General features: G+C 40.1%; 1 protein-coding gene across 1 annotated transcript in view; it reads left to right on the top strand.

Moving 5' to 3' along the window:
• Positions 1-3322: 3322 nt before the first annotated feature.
• med30 (mediator complex subunit 30) overlaps positions 3323-17167 on the top strand; it is a 29162-nt gene continuing 15317 nt past the window's right edge. The window contains exons 1-4 of the mRNA XM_079591620.1: positions 3323-3433; positions 3716-3930; positions 6471-6629; positions 11827-11934. Coding sequence (XP_079447746.1) covers positions 3778-3930; positions 6471-6629; positions 11827-11934 — 420 coding nt within the window. The 5' untranslated portion in view covers positions 3323-3433; positions 3716-3777. The remainder of the gene's footprint in view (positions 3434-3715; positions 3931-6470; positions 6630-11826; positions 11935-17167) is intronic.

Genomic DNA, 17167 nt, shown 5'->3' with positions numbered 1-17167 from the left:
ATAGCTGCATATTTATGAATGTCTTGACACGCTATCACAGCGCATGATGGGTTAAAACATCTCATGTTAAGGACTATTAACATTAAAACACACATTTTAAATTCCAAGCTTGCCAGCTTTTGCCAATACTTCCCTTCATAAATGTTATTATTTTAAAAATAAATACTGTAATTTATCAAACAGGTCCAAAGGTTGGTCCTAGAGGCCACTCTCCTTTAAATGTTTGAGATAAATGCATTAGTAGGTTTAAGTAAGGATTGGATTATTGTTTTAATTACATCGTTACACCAGTAGGTGGCGACGAGTGACTGTTAAATCTCGAAAAATTTGAATATGGTGCAACAGTTCATTTATTTCAGTAATTCAACTTGTAATTCAAGATGAAACTAATATTATATAGACTCATTACATGTAAAGTGAGATATTTCAAGCCTTTATTTGTTATAATTTTGATGATTATGGCTTACAGCTTGAAAACCTTTTCATAATTTTTCGGACATGTCGGTTTCATATTATTAACATAAATTGTTTGGTTTGTTTGTTTTTTTATTTTTCAGTTTACTTTCTTTTGTTACTTGTTTTATGTTTATGTTCGAAATAAAGCATTAAATGAAAATTAAATAAATAATATTCAAAAAAAATTTATATGGGGTTTTCATCAGCTGTAAGCCATAATCATCAAAATTATAACAAATAAAGGCTTGAAATATCTCACTTTGCATGTAATGAGTCTATATAATATATTAGTTTCACCTTTTAAGTTGAATTACTGAAATAAATGAACTTTTTGCATGATATTCTAATTGTTATATGGTTACGCCAGTAGGTGGCGATGAGTGACTGTTCAATTAACAGTCATTGAATCATTCAAGAGATTCGTTCAAAAACACTGATCCATCTTATAATGAAACAAGCAGGAAACAAGTGAAGTCTTCATGAGTGAGTCATTGATTCATTCCTTCAAACCATATTTTTTTTTAAAATATTCAAATGAAATATTTTTAAATAGACTGCAGCAATCAACTTTTTGTCAGAACCTCTAGTAAATTGTATGTTATTTTGTTTAATTGACTATTCAGAATCGTGATCCCTATTTTTTTTATTTAAAACACACAAAAAAAATATAATTCTCAATTTATGCATAATCGTGCAGCACTAGTGTGAGTTTATGAACAGACTAGTGGGCTGGCCCGTTTAAAAGCAAATATAAATATACCATTAAAAAAGTAAACACATGCATTCTTGAACTCTTGTAAATATTTAAGCGCTTCCTCTTAATTTAATATACTTACCCAAACAATGTTGATTTTGTACTTCTTTCCATCCACAGTAAAAGTATGCAGTGTGTAAACTCCTTATCCTGGCTTGACAATAAACTACTAATATTTGACCACCAGTCCCTTTAGGCTATTTTTTAAGTAAATATTAGATTTCTTTTGTCTCATTTGTCATTCTGAAAATGTGTGTCTTCTTCTTTCCAGTCCTGAAGGTCAGAGGGTCAAACTAATGTTTGCTCTGGCGTGGCAAGAAGAAACTACAAATGCATTTCCCAGGGTTGTTCCATGACAAAGAAGGAAAAGGAAAAGGCAGTTAATGTGTTTTTTCCCCACAAAAGAACGTACAGTAAATTAACCACATAATCAAACCTAAACTTGGCAATATTTATCTGTTTATTACAGAATATAGGGGTGATCGGGACACAAACTAACACACATGGTTTAAAACTTCCACACATGCTTGGCGAAACTTAGTGTATTTAGTTACATATAAATAACTAAATAAAATAGTGGCAAAATTAAAAAATCACTGCATAGCAAAAAATGGAAAAATTACTCGTTTTTCATCAAAATCTTATTCTTATTCTTTATTTATTTAATGTTTATTTGACAGGGACAAATGCATAGAACATTGCTTTATAAGAAAATACAAAGTAGATGCCATGCATACAGGTTTATAGCCATGACTAATTCGCAACCCCTGTCCCTGGTTAGCTTGTAAAATTAAATCAGAAGTTACAGAGTATTGAATTAAAATGTGTAACTATTAAAATACATACAAAAAATACATCCCATGCATAAAATAAGATATGGGCTTAAATGGATGTAGAAATCACTATAAAACAGAGTCTAGACACATTTAACAATACAACAACACAAAACACAGTGTGCATATTTTGTGCATGCTAACATGCATCTTTACGTTTGTATGCATTCTTATCTTATTGCTAACATTTGGAACAAGAAAAAAAAAATTCTGGTGAAATACAGTAATTTTTCAGTCAGTCTGGTCACTAAAAATGTTGCCTATACTACAATTTGGAACATGAAAAAACAGTTTTCGCGTGCATTTGATACACACTTCATTGCGTGTAATACACACGCACTACACACCACTACTAAACCATCCCTAACCAACCCATGCGTATATGCACGTAAAAACTCATTATCGCGTATAAATTACACGATAAACACACTATAGAGACGCATTTAGTGATCGGGTTGCTCAGATAACTTTAGATTTTAATTATGTATTTGTAAATGCAGAAATGAGCATTAACTAAGATTAATTAAGAAAAAAAATGAAAGTATTTTTCATTGTAGTTCATGTTAACTAATCCATCTTAATTCCATTGTTGGATGTTTTATTCAAAGGAAACGAAAATTGCTCTCGTTTTCATTCTCTTTTAAGTGAAAACTGTTTCTCTTTGTACCTCCAGCTCATCCTAATCCTTTTATAGTCCACTGGACGAGGACAGAGAATCAAGCCAAGCTAATAATCAGAATATATACAGAGAAAAGCCTTTTTGAAGCGCACGCGCACGCACGCACGCACGCACACACACACACACACACACACACTGTTGAGTTTAAGTGCATATTCTCTTCTGAGAGGAACAAGATCAAGACCTGCGTCTCTGAGAGCCACAAATGACTTTAAATAATATGGAATCATCTTCTTTTTCTTTGATATTGAAAGGAAATATGATTATTATCAGAGCAGGTCTGCAGAACTCAAGCGAGATCAATGATCACAGAGTCTGATGTTAAAAGGTCTTCGTGATCCTTTTTCAATTGATGAATGTCTGTCTTTGTTTTTGTCGTGGATCAGCGATCCAACTTGCATTTTTAATCGCTAATATGCATATTGATGGAATTATGCCTAAATGCAACCGTTTTTTATACAGTTTCTCGTTTATTTAATCCATATTTTATCACAGGACTGTACAGAGCAGCTGATTTATGAATGTGCCATGCATGATCTCCGAAATAAATAATTATATTTCATAACGAATACATGTTGATTGAACACTAGATGGCGCCTCGCCTTCAGCTTTGCGCATGTGACTTCTCGTGAAATCTCGCGATGGCTGACTGACAGACAGACGAGATCACAGCACGGAAATAATGACGTCTTGTCAACAACACTAACAAAGGTATTTAAACGCTCCAAATGTTGCATATGTTCAGACGAATGACATTTTATGAGTTTACGTCACATACATGTTATGACAGTTCCGTTAGACATTCAAGTTTTGATGTTAGTAGCTCAATGTAAAGCTGACTTATGTTTTCTTACATCCAAATAATGTGCGTATTATTATAATTATAATAAATGCGTTTTAGTTAGCTTTCGCAATTTATTGTGTTATATCTACACTTATGGTTTTATTACACAAAGTGTGATACATTTTCAACTTAATATTTTCTCATAACAGACATGCCACTAAGTCTCACTGAATAGCCATCCGTCCATCAGTGCCTGCATCCCTCTGTCCCCATGGCAACCCCTCCTCTGGCCCCGTTCCCCGGGCAACAGGCTCAGGCAGCTCGGGATGTGAACACAGCGTCACTATGTCGGATCGGACAGGAGACGGTGCAGGACATCGTCTTGCGGACCATGGAGATCTTCCAGCTGCTGAGAAACATGCAGGTGAGTGCGTGCGTGCGCAGAGGAGACTGACCCCTGACCCCTGACCCCTGCCCCCGGGCTGAGGGATTATCTGCATGTAATCGCACTTACACCGAGTTACTTATCGCGATTGTGAAATGGCAAAGGCTGTGATTGGTTGTTATCTGTGAACGCTGCTCCTTCTGAAAGCACTGTGAGTTTGAGTCACTTTTAACTTACCTCTGCGTCAAACATCTTTCCAGACATGAGAAGCATTTATAAGCATTTATGAGCCTCTTGTCCAACATTTAATAACTTGCTTTTACTCCAGACTCACTTCATAAGGACAGTTGAGCTCCTCCGTCTGTGAGGTGATGCGCTTCTCACACAGAATGAGGCGGTCGTGTGTTTAGTAGTCGTGTTTAATCAAAGAGTTTCAATCTTCTGTTTATTCAGATCCAGCGATAGGGGTTTCCTGGAATGATGTGTGTTATTGTACTTCTGTGGGGCATATTTTGTGTGTGTGTGAGAGACGCCCTCTGGTGTTCAGTGGTATATGTGTGTGTGTGTGAGAGACGCCCCCTGGTGTTCAGTGGTATATGTGGTGTGTGTGTGTGTGTGTGAGACGCCCTCTGGTGTTCAGAGGGATGTGTGTGTGTGTGTGTGTGTGTGTGTGTGTGTGAGACGCCCTCTGGTGTTCAGTGGTATATGTGGTGTGTGTGTGTGTGTGTGTGTGTGTGTGTGTGTGAGACTCCCTCTGGTGTTCAGTGGTATATGTGGTGTGTGTGTGTGTGTGTGTGAGACGCCCTCTGGTGTTCAGTGGTATATGTGGTGTGTGTGTGTGTGTGTGTGAGAAGCCCTCTGGTGTTCAGTGGTATATGTGGTGTGTGTGTGTGTGTGTGTGAGACGCCCTCTGGTGTTCAGTGGGATGTGTGTGTGTGTGTGTGTGTGTGTGTGTGTGTGAGACGCCCTCTGGTGTTCAGTGGTATATGTGGTGTGTGTGTGTGTGTGAGAGAAGCCCTCTGGTGTTCAGTGGTACATGTGGTGTGTGTGTGTGTGTGTGTGTGAGACGCCCTCTGGTGTTCAGTGGGATGTGTGTGTGTGTGTGTGTGTGTGAGAAGCCCTCTGGTGTTCAGAGGGATGTGTGTGTGTGTGTGTGTGTGTGTGTGAGACGCCCTCTGGTGTTCAGTGGTATATGTGGTGTGTGTGTGTGTGTGTGTGTGAGAAGCCCTCTGGTATTCAGTGGTATATGTGGTGTGTGTGTGTGTGTGTGTGTGTGAGAAGCCCTCTGGTGTTCAGTGGTATATGTGGTGTGTGTGTGTGTGAGACGCCCTCTGGTGTTCAGTGGGATGTGTGTGTGTGTGTGTGTGTGTGAGAAGCCCTCTGGTGTTCAGAGGGATGTGTGTGTGTGTGTGTGTGTGTGAGACTCCCTCTGGTGTTCAGTGGTATATGTGGTGTGTGTGTGTGTGTGTGTGAGACGCCCTCTGGTATTCAGTGGTATATGTGGTGTGTGTGTGTGTGTGTGTGTGTGTGAGAGAAGCCCTCTGGTGTTCAGTGGTATATGTGTGTGTGTGTGAGAAGCCCTCTGGTGTTCAGTGGTATATGTGGTGTGTGTGTGTGTGTGTGTGTGTGTGTGAGACGCCCTCTGATGTTCAGTGGGATATGTGGTGTGTGTGTGTGTGAGACGCCCTCTGGTGTTCAGTGGGATGTGTGTGTGTGTGTGTGTGTGTGTGTGTGTGTGTGTGTGTGTGTGTGTGTGAGACGCCCTCTGGTGTTCAGTGGGATATGAGGTGTGGTTGTGTGAGTGTGAGTGTGTGTGTGTGTGTGTGTGTGTGTGTGTGTGTGTGTGTGTGTGTGTGTGTGTGTGTGTGTGTGAGACGCCCCTGGTGTTCAGTGGGATATGTGTGTGTGTGTGAGAAGCCCTCTGGTGTTCAGTGGGATATGAGGTGTGGTTGTGTGAGTGTGAGTGTGTGTGTGTGTGTGTGTGTGTGTGTGTGTGTGTGTGAGACGCCCTCTGGTGTTCAGTGGGATATGTGTGTGTGTGTGAGAAGCCCTCTGGTGTTCAGTGGTATATGTGGTGTGTGTGTGTGTGTGTGTGTGTGTGTGTGTGTGTGTGAGACGCCCTCTGATGTTCAGTGGGATATGTGGTGTGTGTGTGTGTGAGACGCCCTCTGGTGTTCAGTGGGATGTGTGTGTGTGTGTGTGTGTGTGTGTGTGTGTGTGTGTGTGTGTGTGTGAGACGCCCTCTGGTGTTCAGTGGGATATGAGGTGTGGTTGTGTGAGTGTGAGTGTGTGTGTGTGTGTGTGTGTGTGTGTGTGTGTGTGTGTGTGAGACGCCCCTGGTGTTCAGTGGGATATGAGGTGTGTGTGTGTGAGTGTGAGAGATGCCCTCTGGCGTTCAGAGGGATATGTGTGTGTGTGTGTGTGTGAGACGCCCCTGCTGTTCAGATGGAGCATTTACTTCCGATCAGCCGCTGCACTTACAAAATGTGCATAAAATAATCGCAGCCTTTGCCAAATGGCGTGCGGGTTCGAGGCCTACACTGATCCTCACGCCCGACTCCCTCTGTCTCCTCGCTCAGCTGCCCAACGGAGTCAGCTATCATCCCAACACTCATCAGGACCGCTTGGGGAAACTGCAGGAGCACCTGCGGATGCTCTCCGTGCTGTTCCGCAAACTCCGCCTCGTCTACGATAAATGCAATGAGAACTGCGCTGGTCTGGAGCCCATTCCTCCTGAGGTGAGGTTACACTCACTATTCTCATCATATTGAGTCATTCTGTTGATCTTTGTTATATTTAAAGGTGCAGTGTGTACATACATAAAATATATAAATGTGTGTGTGTATATGTAAACTAAAACCATTAAAAACATTTCTGTTAATTAAAATAAAGCTGAAATAAATAAAATATAAATATAAATATTAGTTGAAAAATTAAGAAATGTTGCCTTGGAAATAAGCTGAAGTTGAAGCACAAAAATTATTAACTAGAAATAAATAATAAATACAACTTTAATATGAGTAAATTAGTGCTGGGCATCGATTAATCGCATCCAAAATAAAAGTTTGTGTTTACATAATATATGTGTGTGTGTACTGTGTATAATTATTTTGTATATATAAATACACACACATACATGAATATATTTAAGAAAAATGTATATATAAAATATGTATATTTATATTAGGGCTGCATAACGATTAATCGCAACTAATCGTTTGCAGAATAAAAGTTTTTGTTTACATCATATATATGTGTGTACTGTGTAAAATAATGATGTATTTATAAATACACACACATGCATGTGTATATATATATATATAAAATATTTACATGTTTTTTATATACATTTTCATATTTAAATATAATTTATATTATATATAATTATAAATACTTAATATATAAATAGATTTTTTTCTTAAAATTATACATGCATGTTTGTGTATTTATATATATATATATATATACATTATTATACACAGTACACACATATATGATGTAAACAAAAAGTTTTATTCTGCAAACGATTAGTTGCGATTAATCGTTATGCATCCCTAATTTATATATAATATAATGTATGTATAAATATATATACCGGTACAGTGTATATGCATATATTTCTTAAATATATACATGCATATGTGTGTATTTATATATACACAGTACACACACATATATTATGCAAACTTTTATTTTGGATGCGATTAATCGCGATTAATCGATGCCCAGCACTAGAATAAATTCAACCTAAATAGCATTATAAAAAAAAATTAGTTAATTTAGGAATTACTAAAAATGTAACTAAAATTAACATGAAAATATAACAGTAAAAGCTCATTCAAAATATTAATAAAACTAAAATAACAACCTCGTGAATCTCAATGTGAAACATAAAGTGTCTGTGATTTAGACTTGAGGATGGAGATGTAGTAAATGTAAATTTGGCGCTCAGGATGGAATTAAAACTCAAATGCGTATGAGAGCAAATAAAGAAGGAATGCACAGCTGTGGAGTCGTTTACGCCAGTCATCCGTGCAGTCTCTCGTCTTTTATCGAGAGAGGAATAAAGTCATTAGATCTGCAGTAGCTTTATCTGGAGGCCATGAATTTCAGATTTCCAGAAGAGCCCCTTGTGCTCGCAGGATGTTTACTTTGGCCCGGCCTCGTGTGTTTGTGTCTCAGGTGTTATCTTTAGCTCCTGTTGCGCTCTCTCTCCAAACAGGAAGTGAGATAATGAGTCCGAGGCATTACCTCATCATCACGGCGCTAATTAGCTGAGGCGCTCGCTAATGAACAGCTGGCCGAGTCCCTCGTGTCAGCGTTTTCCAACCCAGGCAATCACCGGCTCCCAGCGGTGGAGTTTCCTGCACGCCGGAAAAAGAAACGGCGAAGTCATTTCATTTACCACCTCACTTTTTCCAGTCGCCTCAAAGTAATCAGGCCGAGTGCGCCTCACTGAATCATGCTGGCAGAACACATCCATCTCTCAGCGTCTGGGCCTTGAGTAATGTGTTGACTGCGTTATATTAACTATAGATGGCTCTTACTTACGCTTGCTGCCGACAGGTGGAAACTCAGGGTGTGTTCGGGTCGGTTCTCTCCGTCCTGATCAATACAAATAAATTGATACATTAAAGTCCCCCTGTAGTCTATCATTTTATCCCTTAAAACTCATCTTTGATCACCAAAATAACATATTTAAAAAAATATCTTGAATGTAACTCGACACCCTTGCCTCATTTAGTATGCGTGGTTCTATGAATATGCAAATGAGCTCCGCCTCCACTCACTCACTCACTCAGATCCACTGGTTGATGATCACACGCCACCCCCCCCCTCTCTCTCTCTCTCTCTCTCTCTCTCTCTCTCTCTCTCTCTCTCTCTCTCTCTCTCTCTCTCTCTCTCTCTCTCACTCGCCCATGGTTTCCTGCATTCACTCCCTAGCTTGCCAGGGGCTTTTCTCTCTCCCTCCCTTGCATTTCATATGATCAGATTTTTCCTTCTTGGCATGTGAGAGCCTGAAGCCTGTAAGGTCTGTCCTGTAAAGCCGCAGAGCCACAAAAATAAGAGTGATTCAGAAAACAGGACTTGATTTATCTGTTCCCCGCTGTACTTATAGATCATTGTTACCTATGCACTGCTGTCTGTGTCAAACTAGAAGTGGCCAGATTTTATATGTGCATCAAATTGAGCAAAATTGACCATATTTCTATTTTGAATAAACTTTCTTTTCCTCAAAAATATAATGTGACACTGAAGACTGGAGTAATGATGCTGAAAATTCAGCTTTGATCACAGGAATAAATTACAGTTTTACATATATTCACATATAAAACTTTAAAATTGTGTTAATATTTGCAATAAATGCAACCTTGAGACTTATTTTAAAAACATTAAAAAATATTACCAACCCCAAACTTTTGAATGGTTCATTCAATATTTCAAATATATTCAGTTGTACTGGATTTTTGGTCAAATATATATGAATATATAAGATAGTTCTGTTTAATTCATTAATAGTCAGTGACACAAATAACATTAAAAATCTTGGAAGATTTTTTTCCGCCTTTATTTCTTGAGGAAGTAGTTCATGTTCGTAGAATGAAAGAATATTCACTACTGACAATGAAAACACAGATGCATAATGACCAGCGCAGGTTTAATGAGCATATCAAGTGCAAAATTATGCTTTTTCAGCATTAAATAATGAAGCCTTATAACATGAGATGCATGCATAATTTTAAAAAAAGCAAAACGGTTTTAAAAAAATGTAGGACATGCCAACTTCCTAAGTGTTTTTTTTGTCAGCTAGTCATGTGCACATTTACCTCCAGCTTATTTACATACCAGTAAATGACTTCTGCAAACCGTAGTAAATCCCGCGGCATGACGTGTTCTTCTCCAGTTGCACGCACTGACTCCTCATGCAGAACACCAGCAGGTGTCGCTGTGACGTTAAACCGTGGAGATGCGAGTCTGTTCGGCAAGGTCACAGAATGATGGAACATGACATAAAGAATGAGACACTTTACTGATGTGGGAAAGCATATGAGGGCAGAACCGTTTGAACGACGGTCGAACCGAAGCTGGTCTGCTTTTCCTGTGATCCATGCCGTCGACTATATGTGACCCTGCACCACAAAACCAGTCATTTGTTTACATTGAGATGTATACATCATCTGAAAGCTGAATAAATAATCTTTCCATTGATGTGTGGTTTGTTAGGATAGGACAATATTTGGTCGAGACACAACTATTGAAAATCTGGAATCTGAGGCAAAAAAATTTAAACATTGAGAAAATCTCCTGTAAAGTTGTGCATTTATGTTCACGATTGTGCTGCATTCACTCACAAAAATACATGTTTTATATATTTACGGTAGGACATTTACTAAATATCTTCATGGAACATGATCTTAATATCCTCATGATTTTTGGCATAAAAGAAAAATGGATCATTTTGACCCATACAATGTATAGTTGCTATTGCCACAGATATACCCGTGCGGCTCCAGACTGGGTTTGAGATCCAGGATCACATTTGAGAAGTTAAATTATTCAAACCTTTTCATTTGAAAGCCAAAAGGCCAGTGCCTGATGAGTGATTTATTTGGGCAAAATAGCAGAGGCTGTTCTGCTATAAGACTTAAAACCTAAGTGTTGATTTCTCCTGCGATGAAAGCCTTCTGAATTATGCAACAATCCATTACTGTGGCGTCACCCGGTTGTTAAAACCGTACGATCTCATCTCGTAAGCTCTCGTGTTGTTTAGACAGTAGGTCACCACAGTAAATGTTTACACAAAATTATATTCAAACTGTGGTTTTTGTCCTTCATATAATTGTTCGTGTAGCTTTGGGCTACAGGCCAGCTTGACCTCGGGCTGCTCGTCTTTTAAGCTGCCTAGAGATAACCCCGACTCACACAATTCATGTTCAGAACACAAATACCATCATATCTTTTTCATTCATTTTTAAGCCAAGATGTTTCTTCAGGAAGGCATCAGATTGCAAGTTGAGTCTCGTGTGTAGTGAGACTTTGGTGCCTCATTCTTCTTCAGTTGAGCATGAAACATTAATAAAATAATTGTTAAATTAACACACTGACTTTTTGTGACTATCTTATTCACCGTATCCCCCAGAGTTAGATAAGTCCACACACACCCTTCTCATCTCCGTGCGTGCCGTAACTCTGTCTGACGCACCTACCGCTAGCCTAGCTTAGCACAAAGACTGGATGTAAATGGCTCCAGCTAGCATACTGCTCCCAATAAGTGACAAAATAACACCAACATTTTCCAATTTACATGTTTTGTTTGTATAGTCACAGCGTGTACAAATAACAAGGTCACGTGAGACACAGCCATCTTCGAACCGTATAGGCTACATACTGGGAACTATATTCTCAGAAGGCGTAGCACTGCTACTTGGGCGGAGTGATTAGCGCAACAAATCCGCCCAAGTAGCAGTGCTTCGCCTTCTGAGAATATTGTGACCTTGTTATTTGTACACGCTGTGACTATACAAACACAACATGTAAATTGGAAAATGTTGGCGTTATTTTGTCACTTATTGGGAGCAGTATGCTAGCTGGAGCCATTTACCTCCAGTCTTTGTGCTAAGCTAGGCTAGCGTTGGGTGCGTCAGACAGAGTTACGGTGTGTATGGACTTATCTATCTCTGAGGGATACGGGGAATAAGATGAAGTCACAAAAAGTCGCCATGTTCCTTTAAACCTCTCCAGATTTTTGAGGTCTGTCTTTTAGTCTTTTAGGTTTGCCCCTGCTGGTAGATTCCTGTAACTACTGCTGAATATTGGTGTATATTATGACATTTAATAGATTTTTTTAGAACTATTAGAGCATGAAATAGGTTTGATTATTTTATATAGTCTACGGCTGATATGTGGTAATTTTATTCTGTCTTTCTGTTTTAGCAACTTATCCCCTATGTAGAGGATGACAGTTCTAAACTGGACGACCGAATGGCCAATCAAACGCGTGCATCCAGCGAAGAGAGGAGAGAAGTACTGGAAGTTAATAAGGTTAGAAAAGCTCATGCTTTTATCCAAGGCGCTGTTTGGATTTATATATGCAAATGCTTAAGAGTCTATGATTGGATCATTATTGCAGTCATTTTTATGTTTGTAGCATGTTATATGTTTGGGTTACACTCTATTTTAAGGTGTCATTGTTACAGTGTACTTATATATTTACGTACTGAGTGATATTATGTACTTACTATAGGGTTAGGGTAGGATTAGGATTTGGTTGAGGTGGGTTAGTTGCATGTAATTATGCATAATTTACTGTTATTATTACGGTAAGTACATGTAACATATGTAACAAGGACACTGTAAAATAAAGTGTTACCCATGTTTGCAACAGTTCTTCTAACCCTAATCGATGGAGTGTGTAGCTTTTCGTTTCTTAAACATCCATGTATGAAGAACATCATGGCCATATTCCTGGATGACTCAAAATGTAAAAGAATGGTTGGGAGGAGCATGAAAAATAATTTTTACGCATTAATCTGCACTTTAAATTCATTGAAAGTTTTTGGGATGTGCTGGAGAAGACTTTAGACTCTTGCATTGTCAATATAAGATCTTCTTGACCTTTTACCTTTTGATGGAAATACAGTAACATCCCAACTTTATTTCCATCTCCTGAAGAGATCCACGTTTACAGTGTCCTTTAACATGGTATGCAATGAGATATCTGCAAAATAATGAAGCCATAGTATTTGAGAACTAACTTGATGACTCTCTGCCAAGGATTTTATGACTTTTTTTTGCAGTAAAAGTTAAAATGATCTGGCCCTAACAGGGCAGTGTTTTTTCTGCACTCCTCTCTGCCATTGAGTCGGCCTTATTAAAAACTGCAGCGTGCTCATGAAAGGCAGTCGGCGCGGAAATGCTCATGCGACGAGGGCCCTGGAGCTTTTCCCCGGCCAAATAGCCAGCTGCAAATAACACGCTGGATGAGGAAACCATGTTGGGGGAATAAAGGATGGCAAACTCAGGGGAGGTCAAGGTTGCGTCAGAATGTGGAGCGCAGATGTGCTTCAGCTCTCCGGCATCTGCCTGGGCAGCATTTACATGTTCTTAGATCTCTGATGGTCACAGCAACTAAAAGTAAACAGGTGAAATATTCATCTTTTTTTAGGAAGTTTTATTTTTATAAAAAAAAATTTATTTGTTAAATACATTTTTTATTTATTTGAGAGTTTGGGGCGTGGCTACTGTAGCATATGGAGAGTTTGGGGCGTGGCTACTCAGTTTGGGACGTGGCTACGGTAGCAGGAGGAGGGTTTGGGGCGTGGCTACTGTAGCAGATGGAGAGTTTGGGGCGTGGCTACTGTAGCAGATGGAGAGTTTGGGGCGTGGCTACTGTTGCAGACGGAGTGTTAGGGGCGTGGCTACTGTTGCAGGAGGTGGGTTTGGGAAGTGGCTACTGTAGCAGATGGAGAGTTTGGGGCGTGGCTACTGTAGCAGATGGAGAGTTTGGGGCGTGGCTACTGTTGCAGACGGAGTGTTAGGGGCGTGGCTACTGTTGCAGGAGGTGGGTTTGGGAAGTGGCTACTGTAGCAGATGGAGAGTTTGGGGCGTGGCTACTGTAGCAGATGGAGAGTTTGGGGCGTGGCTACTGTTGCAGACGGAGTGTTAGGGGCGTGGCTACTGTTGCAGGAGGTGGGTTTGGGAAGTGGCTACTGTAGCAGATGGAGAGTTTGGGGCGTGGCTACTGTAGCAGATGGAGAGTTTGGGGCGTGGCTACTGTTGCAGACGGAGTGTTAGGGGCGTGGCTACTGTTGCAGGAGGTGGGTTTGGGAAGTGGCTACTGTAGCAGATGGAGAGTTTGGGGCGTGGCTACTGTAGCAGATGGAGAGTTTGGGGCGTGGCTACTGTTGCAGACGGAGTGTTAGGGGCGTGGCTACTGTTGCAGGAGGTGGGTTTGGGGCGTGGCTACTGTAGCAGATGGAGAGTTTGGGGCGTGGCTACTGTTGCAGACTGAGAGTTTGGGGCGTGGCTACTGTTGCAGACGGAGTGTTAGGTGCGTGCCTACTGCAGCAGGAGGCGGGTTTGGGGCGTGGCTACTGTAGCAGACTCAGAGTTTGGGGCGTGGCTACTGTTGCAGACTGAGAGTTTGGGGCGTGGCTATTATAACAGACGGAGAGTTTGGGGCGTGGCTATTATAGCAGATGGAGAGTTTGGGGCGTGGCTACTGTAGCTGTTGGAGAGTTGGGGGCGTGGCTACTGTAGCAGACGGCGAGTTTGGGGCGTGGCTATTATAGCAGACGGAGAGTTTGGGGCGTGGCTACTGTAGCAGACGGAGAGTTTGGGGCGTGGCTATTATAGCAGACGGAGAGTTTGGGGCGTGGCTATTATAGCAGATGGAGAGTTTGGGGCGTGGCTACTGTAGCAGACGGAGATTTTGGGGCGAATTTGAATAAATGGGTCATGAACTATTCAAAACGAACCGCTATAATGGACTCTTCAATACAACATCATCATACACCCATTCACAAAGACAAGTGAAGCAGTTTATATTGTTTACTTTGACGTGTCCAGTGTAGACAGCCTCAAAAATATGCAAAAATATACAAAAATATGCATTATTTTTGTAATTCCGTCAGGTGCCACCACTGTTGCAGAAACGACATGCTTCAACTTTAAAATTATTTTAATTAATTAATTAATCATCAGTTTGGGAAAGCCTGGACCAATGGAGAAATTGATGGATTATTTTTATGCATGTGCACAGTATTTATAGAAACATGAAAGAACAGGTAGACAGATGAATGCAGAGAAAGAACGGTATATTAATGAATGGACTTTTGGATGAACAGGCCGATAGACATCAGCTTGAACGAACAAATGGACGCATGCATGAAAGTAATGAGACCATGGATGATTGAAAATTAGCACTCAGGTCAGTTTGTTGAAACATAATGGAGACCGGCTGTCTGGCTCATCCCGTTGTAGGCTAGGTTGCGCATTTTAATAGAGTCATGCCATTGTCTTGCTGATTGAGTGCCGTCGTTTGCTTTGCCAATGCAGCTCAGGCTTGATTTAGTGAATCCTTCATCACTGTTGGAGCTCCAACAAGTTGGTGAAGTTGTGGAGAGATGTATAGCGCGAGTATGGTAATGTCCCGCTGCTTTATGGGACGTTCCGCCACTGAATGATCACCCTGCTCTCGTTATCTGTCGATTGGGGTAATTGCTGTTTGTCAGGGCCCAAGCTGAATAATGGTCGTGCAATCTCGAGCGGCCTTCATCACGCGACCGATCTGTCTTCACACATCTTGTGTGTGTACTGGAGAGTTTTATTGTACCTTTCATTAGCAGCTTAACAATATTGGTTTTGTTTTCCTTCGTTTTTCTTCCTGGTGTGAAGGACTGTTCACAGCAAGAACTATTAGGATATTAGCATCCACATCAAAGCACGACAATATTATGTTTATTATAAGCACTTAATGCAGTTACGTCAAGTGCTCAAGCTCTTTAAACTCTGATGTTCTTATCATTCATCAGCTGGAAAAAAAAAAAAAGGCCCTGAAAGTAATTCAAACGTGTCGTTATCGTTATGGTTGTGGTGAGGATATTTTCTATTAGAATTAGATTGATTATTAAAGAGGTCATATTATGCCTTTTTATTATTTTCCTCATATTCTCCATTGTTGCGGCTCCTCTCTTCCCAGTCTGTCAGTAACACTCTGTTCACTTCCTGTCTCTATGAAGCCCCTCCTTCTGAAAAGCACACTGTGCTCTGATTGGTCGGCTGGAGCAGTGTGTTGTGATTGGTCGAGCGCTTCGAGTGTGTTTGGGAAATGTCCCGCCTCTTACCTCTACCATAGACTGTAAAAAAAATAAAAAATAAACCCTGAATCAACTTTTTTTTTAGTTAATGATCTGTAAGGCTTTATTAGTGCTGTTCATTGATTCGAGTAAATGTTTTGACATTTGGGTATAAGGTGTTTTAATTCTACAATATATGGAGTTAAAGCGTCTGAGTGCTGCCCTCTTCAGGTTGAACGGTGGCTACTGCAGTTTAATTTTCCTATTGGAAGTTGTGGTGCCGTGTGACGTATGTAGGGTGACCACCCGTCCCGCTTTGCGTTGTACCGCACAGCATATTCACCCCTTGTCCCGCACGTCGCATATTGAGAAAATGTCCCGCATTTCCATCAGCCTGTTGGTTTTTAATGATCATATTAAGAAAACGTGCATACGATCTTTTGCCTTTTTAAGAAAGCATTTTATTTATTATTTTTGTGGCGTAGTTTTTCACCTATATTTAACAGCGCTTCGTCAGAAGTGCAAATACAACAGCCGTTTTTAAAATCCTATCCAATGGTTGAAATGAAAGGAGTAAACACGGTCACTGGTAGGTTGTGTCGGCTGTCAATCAAAATATGGAGCGGTGATTCGTTCCATGTGTTCCCTGTCAGAAAACGAATGGATAATTCGGTAAATTAAAATGTGAATTTAACAGAGTTAGAACTTATTGCCTGTTGTGGTTGTTCTAATTCACATCCTTTCTAAAACATATAAAAGTTTTTGGTTTAATAGATTCTTAATATATAAGACTGTCAATTAACTAATTTTATGTTGTTTTTTATTTTATTTTCTCTTTATTTATTTTGTTGGATTTTAGTTGGACTTGGTCAGAACTGTTTCAAAAATAGTTATCTGCATGATGCCTACTGCCTTTGTGCTCAGTGATGTTGAACTTAAATGACATGTAAAATAAAGACATGTTATATAACATTGTTACATTGTAATGTAATGGTGTTTTCTGGAAGGGACTAAAGAACAAAGTATTTTAATCAGCTGAAAGGCAGAATACGAATGTTTTTATTAAGTTAGATAGACATTATATAACAGTTTCAGGTTATTTTTTAGTGTTGGTAACATGTCCCACATTGTCCCACACAAACTTAGTAATCGTCCCACATTTGGTTTGTTTGATGGTGGTCACCCTAGACGTATGATGGCTCTGCCAACGGCTCACTAGCCACGCCCCCTACGAGCTCGCGCTGCAGAGGATTCTTTGCTTTGTGAGAATATTCGTGTCACTAATATTATTTATAAACATTTTAAAACCTCTAAAATGACTGAATATAAGACTGTAATTGTAAACGAACACCATTTATAATTTTTTTTTGCCCTCGGTTCGTCCCCCCTGTCTCCAGCGTTTTTCAAATATAGCCAGTGGGTGGAGTTAGGCTCTGACCAGGGGTTTAGCCCAAAAGTGGGCGGAGCCGGCCGTTGCC

The sequence above is a fragment of the Phoxinus phoxinus genome (assembly GCF_949152265.1).
Source record: "Phoxinus phoxinus genome assembly, chromosome: 19".
Classification (NCBI taxonomy): domain Eukaryota; kingdom Metazoa; phylum Chordata; class Actinopteri; order Cypriniformes; family Leuciscidae; genus Phoxinus; species Phoxinus phoxinus.
Note: the sequence above shows the minus strand (reverse complement) of the source record. Positions and strands in the feature narration are given on the sequence as shown.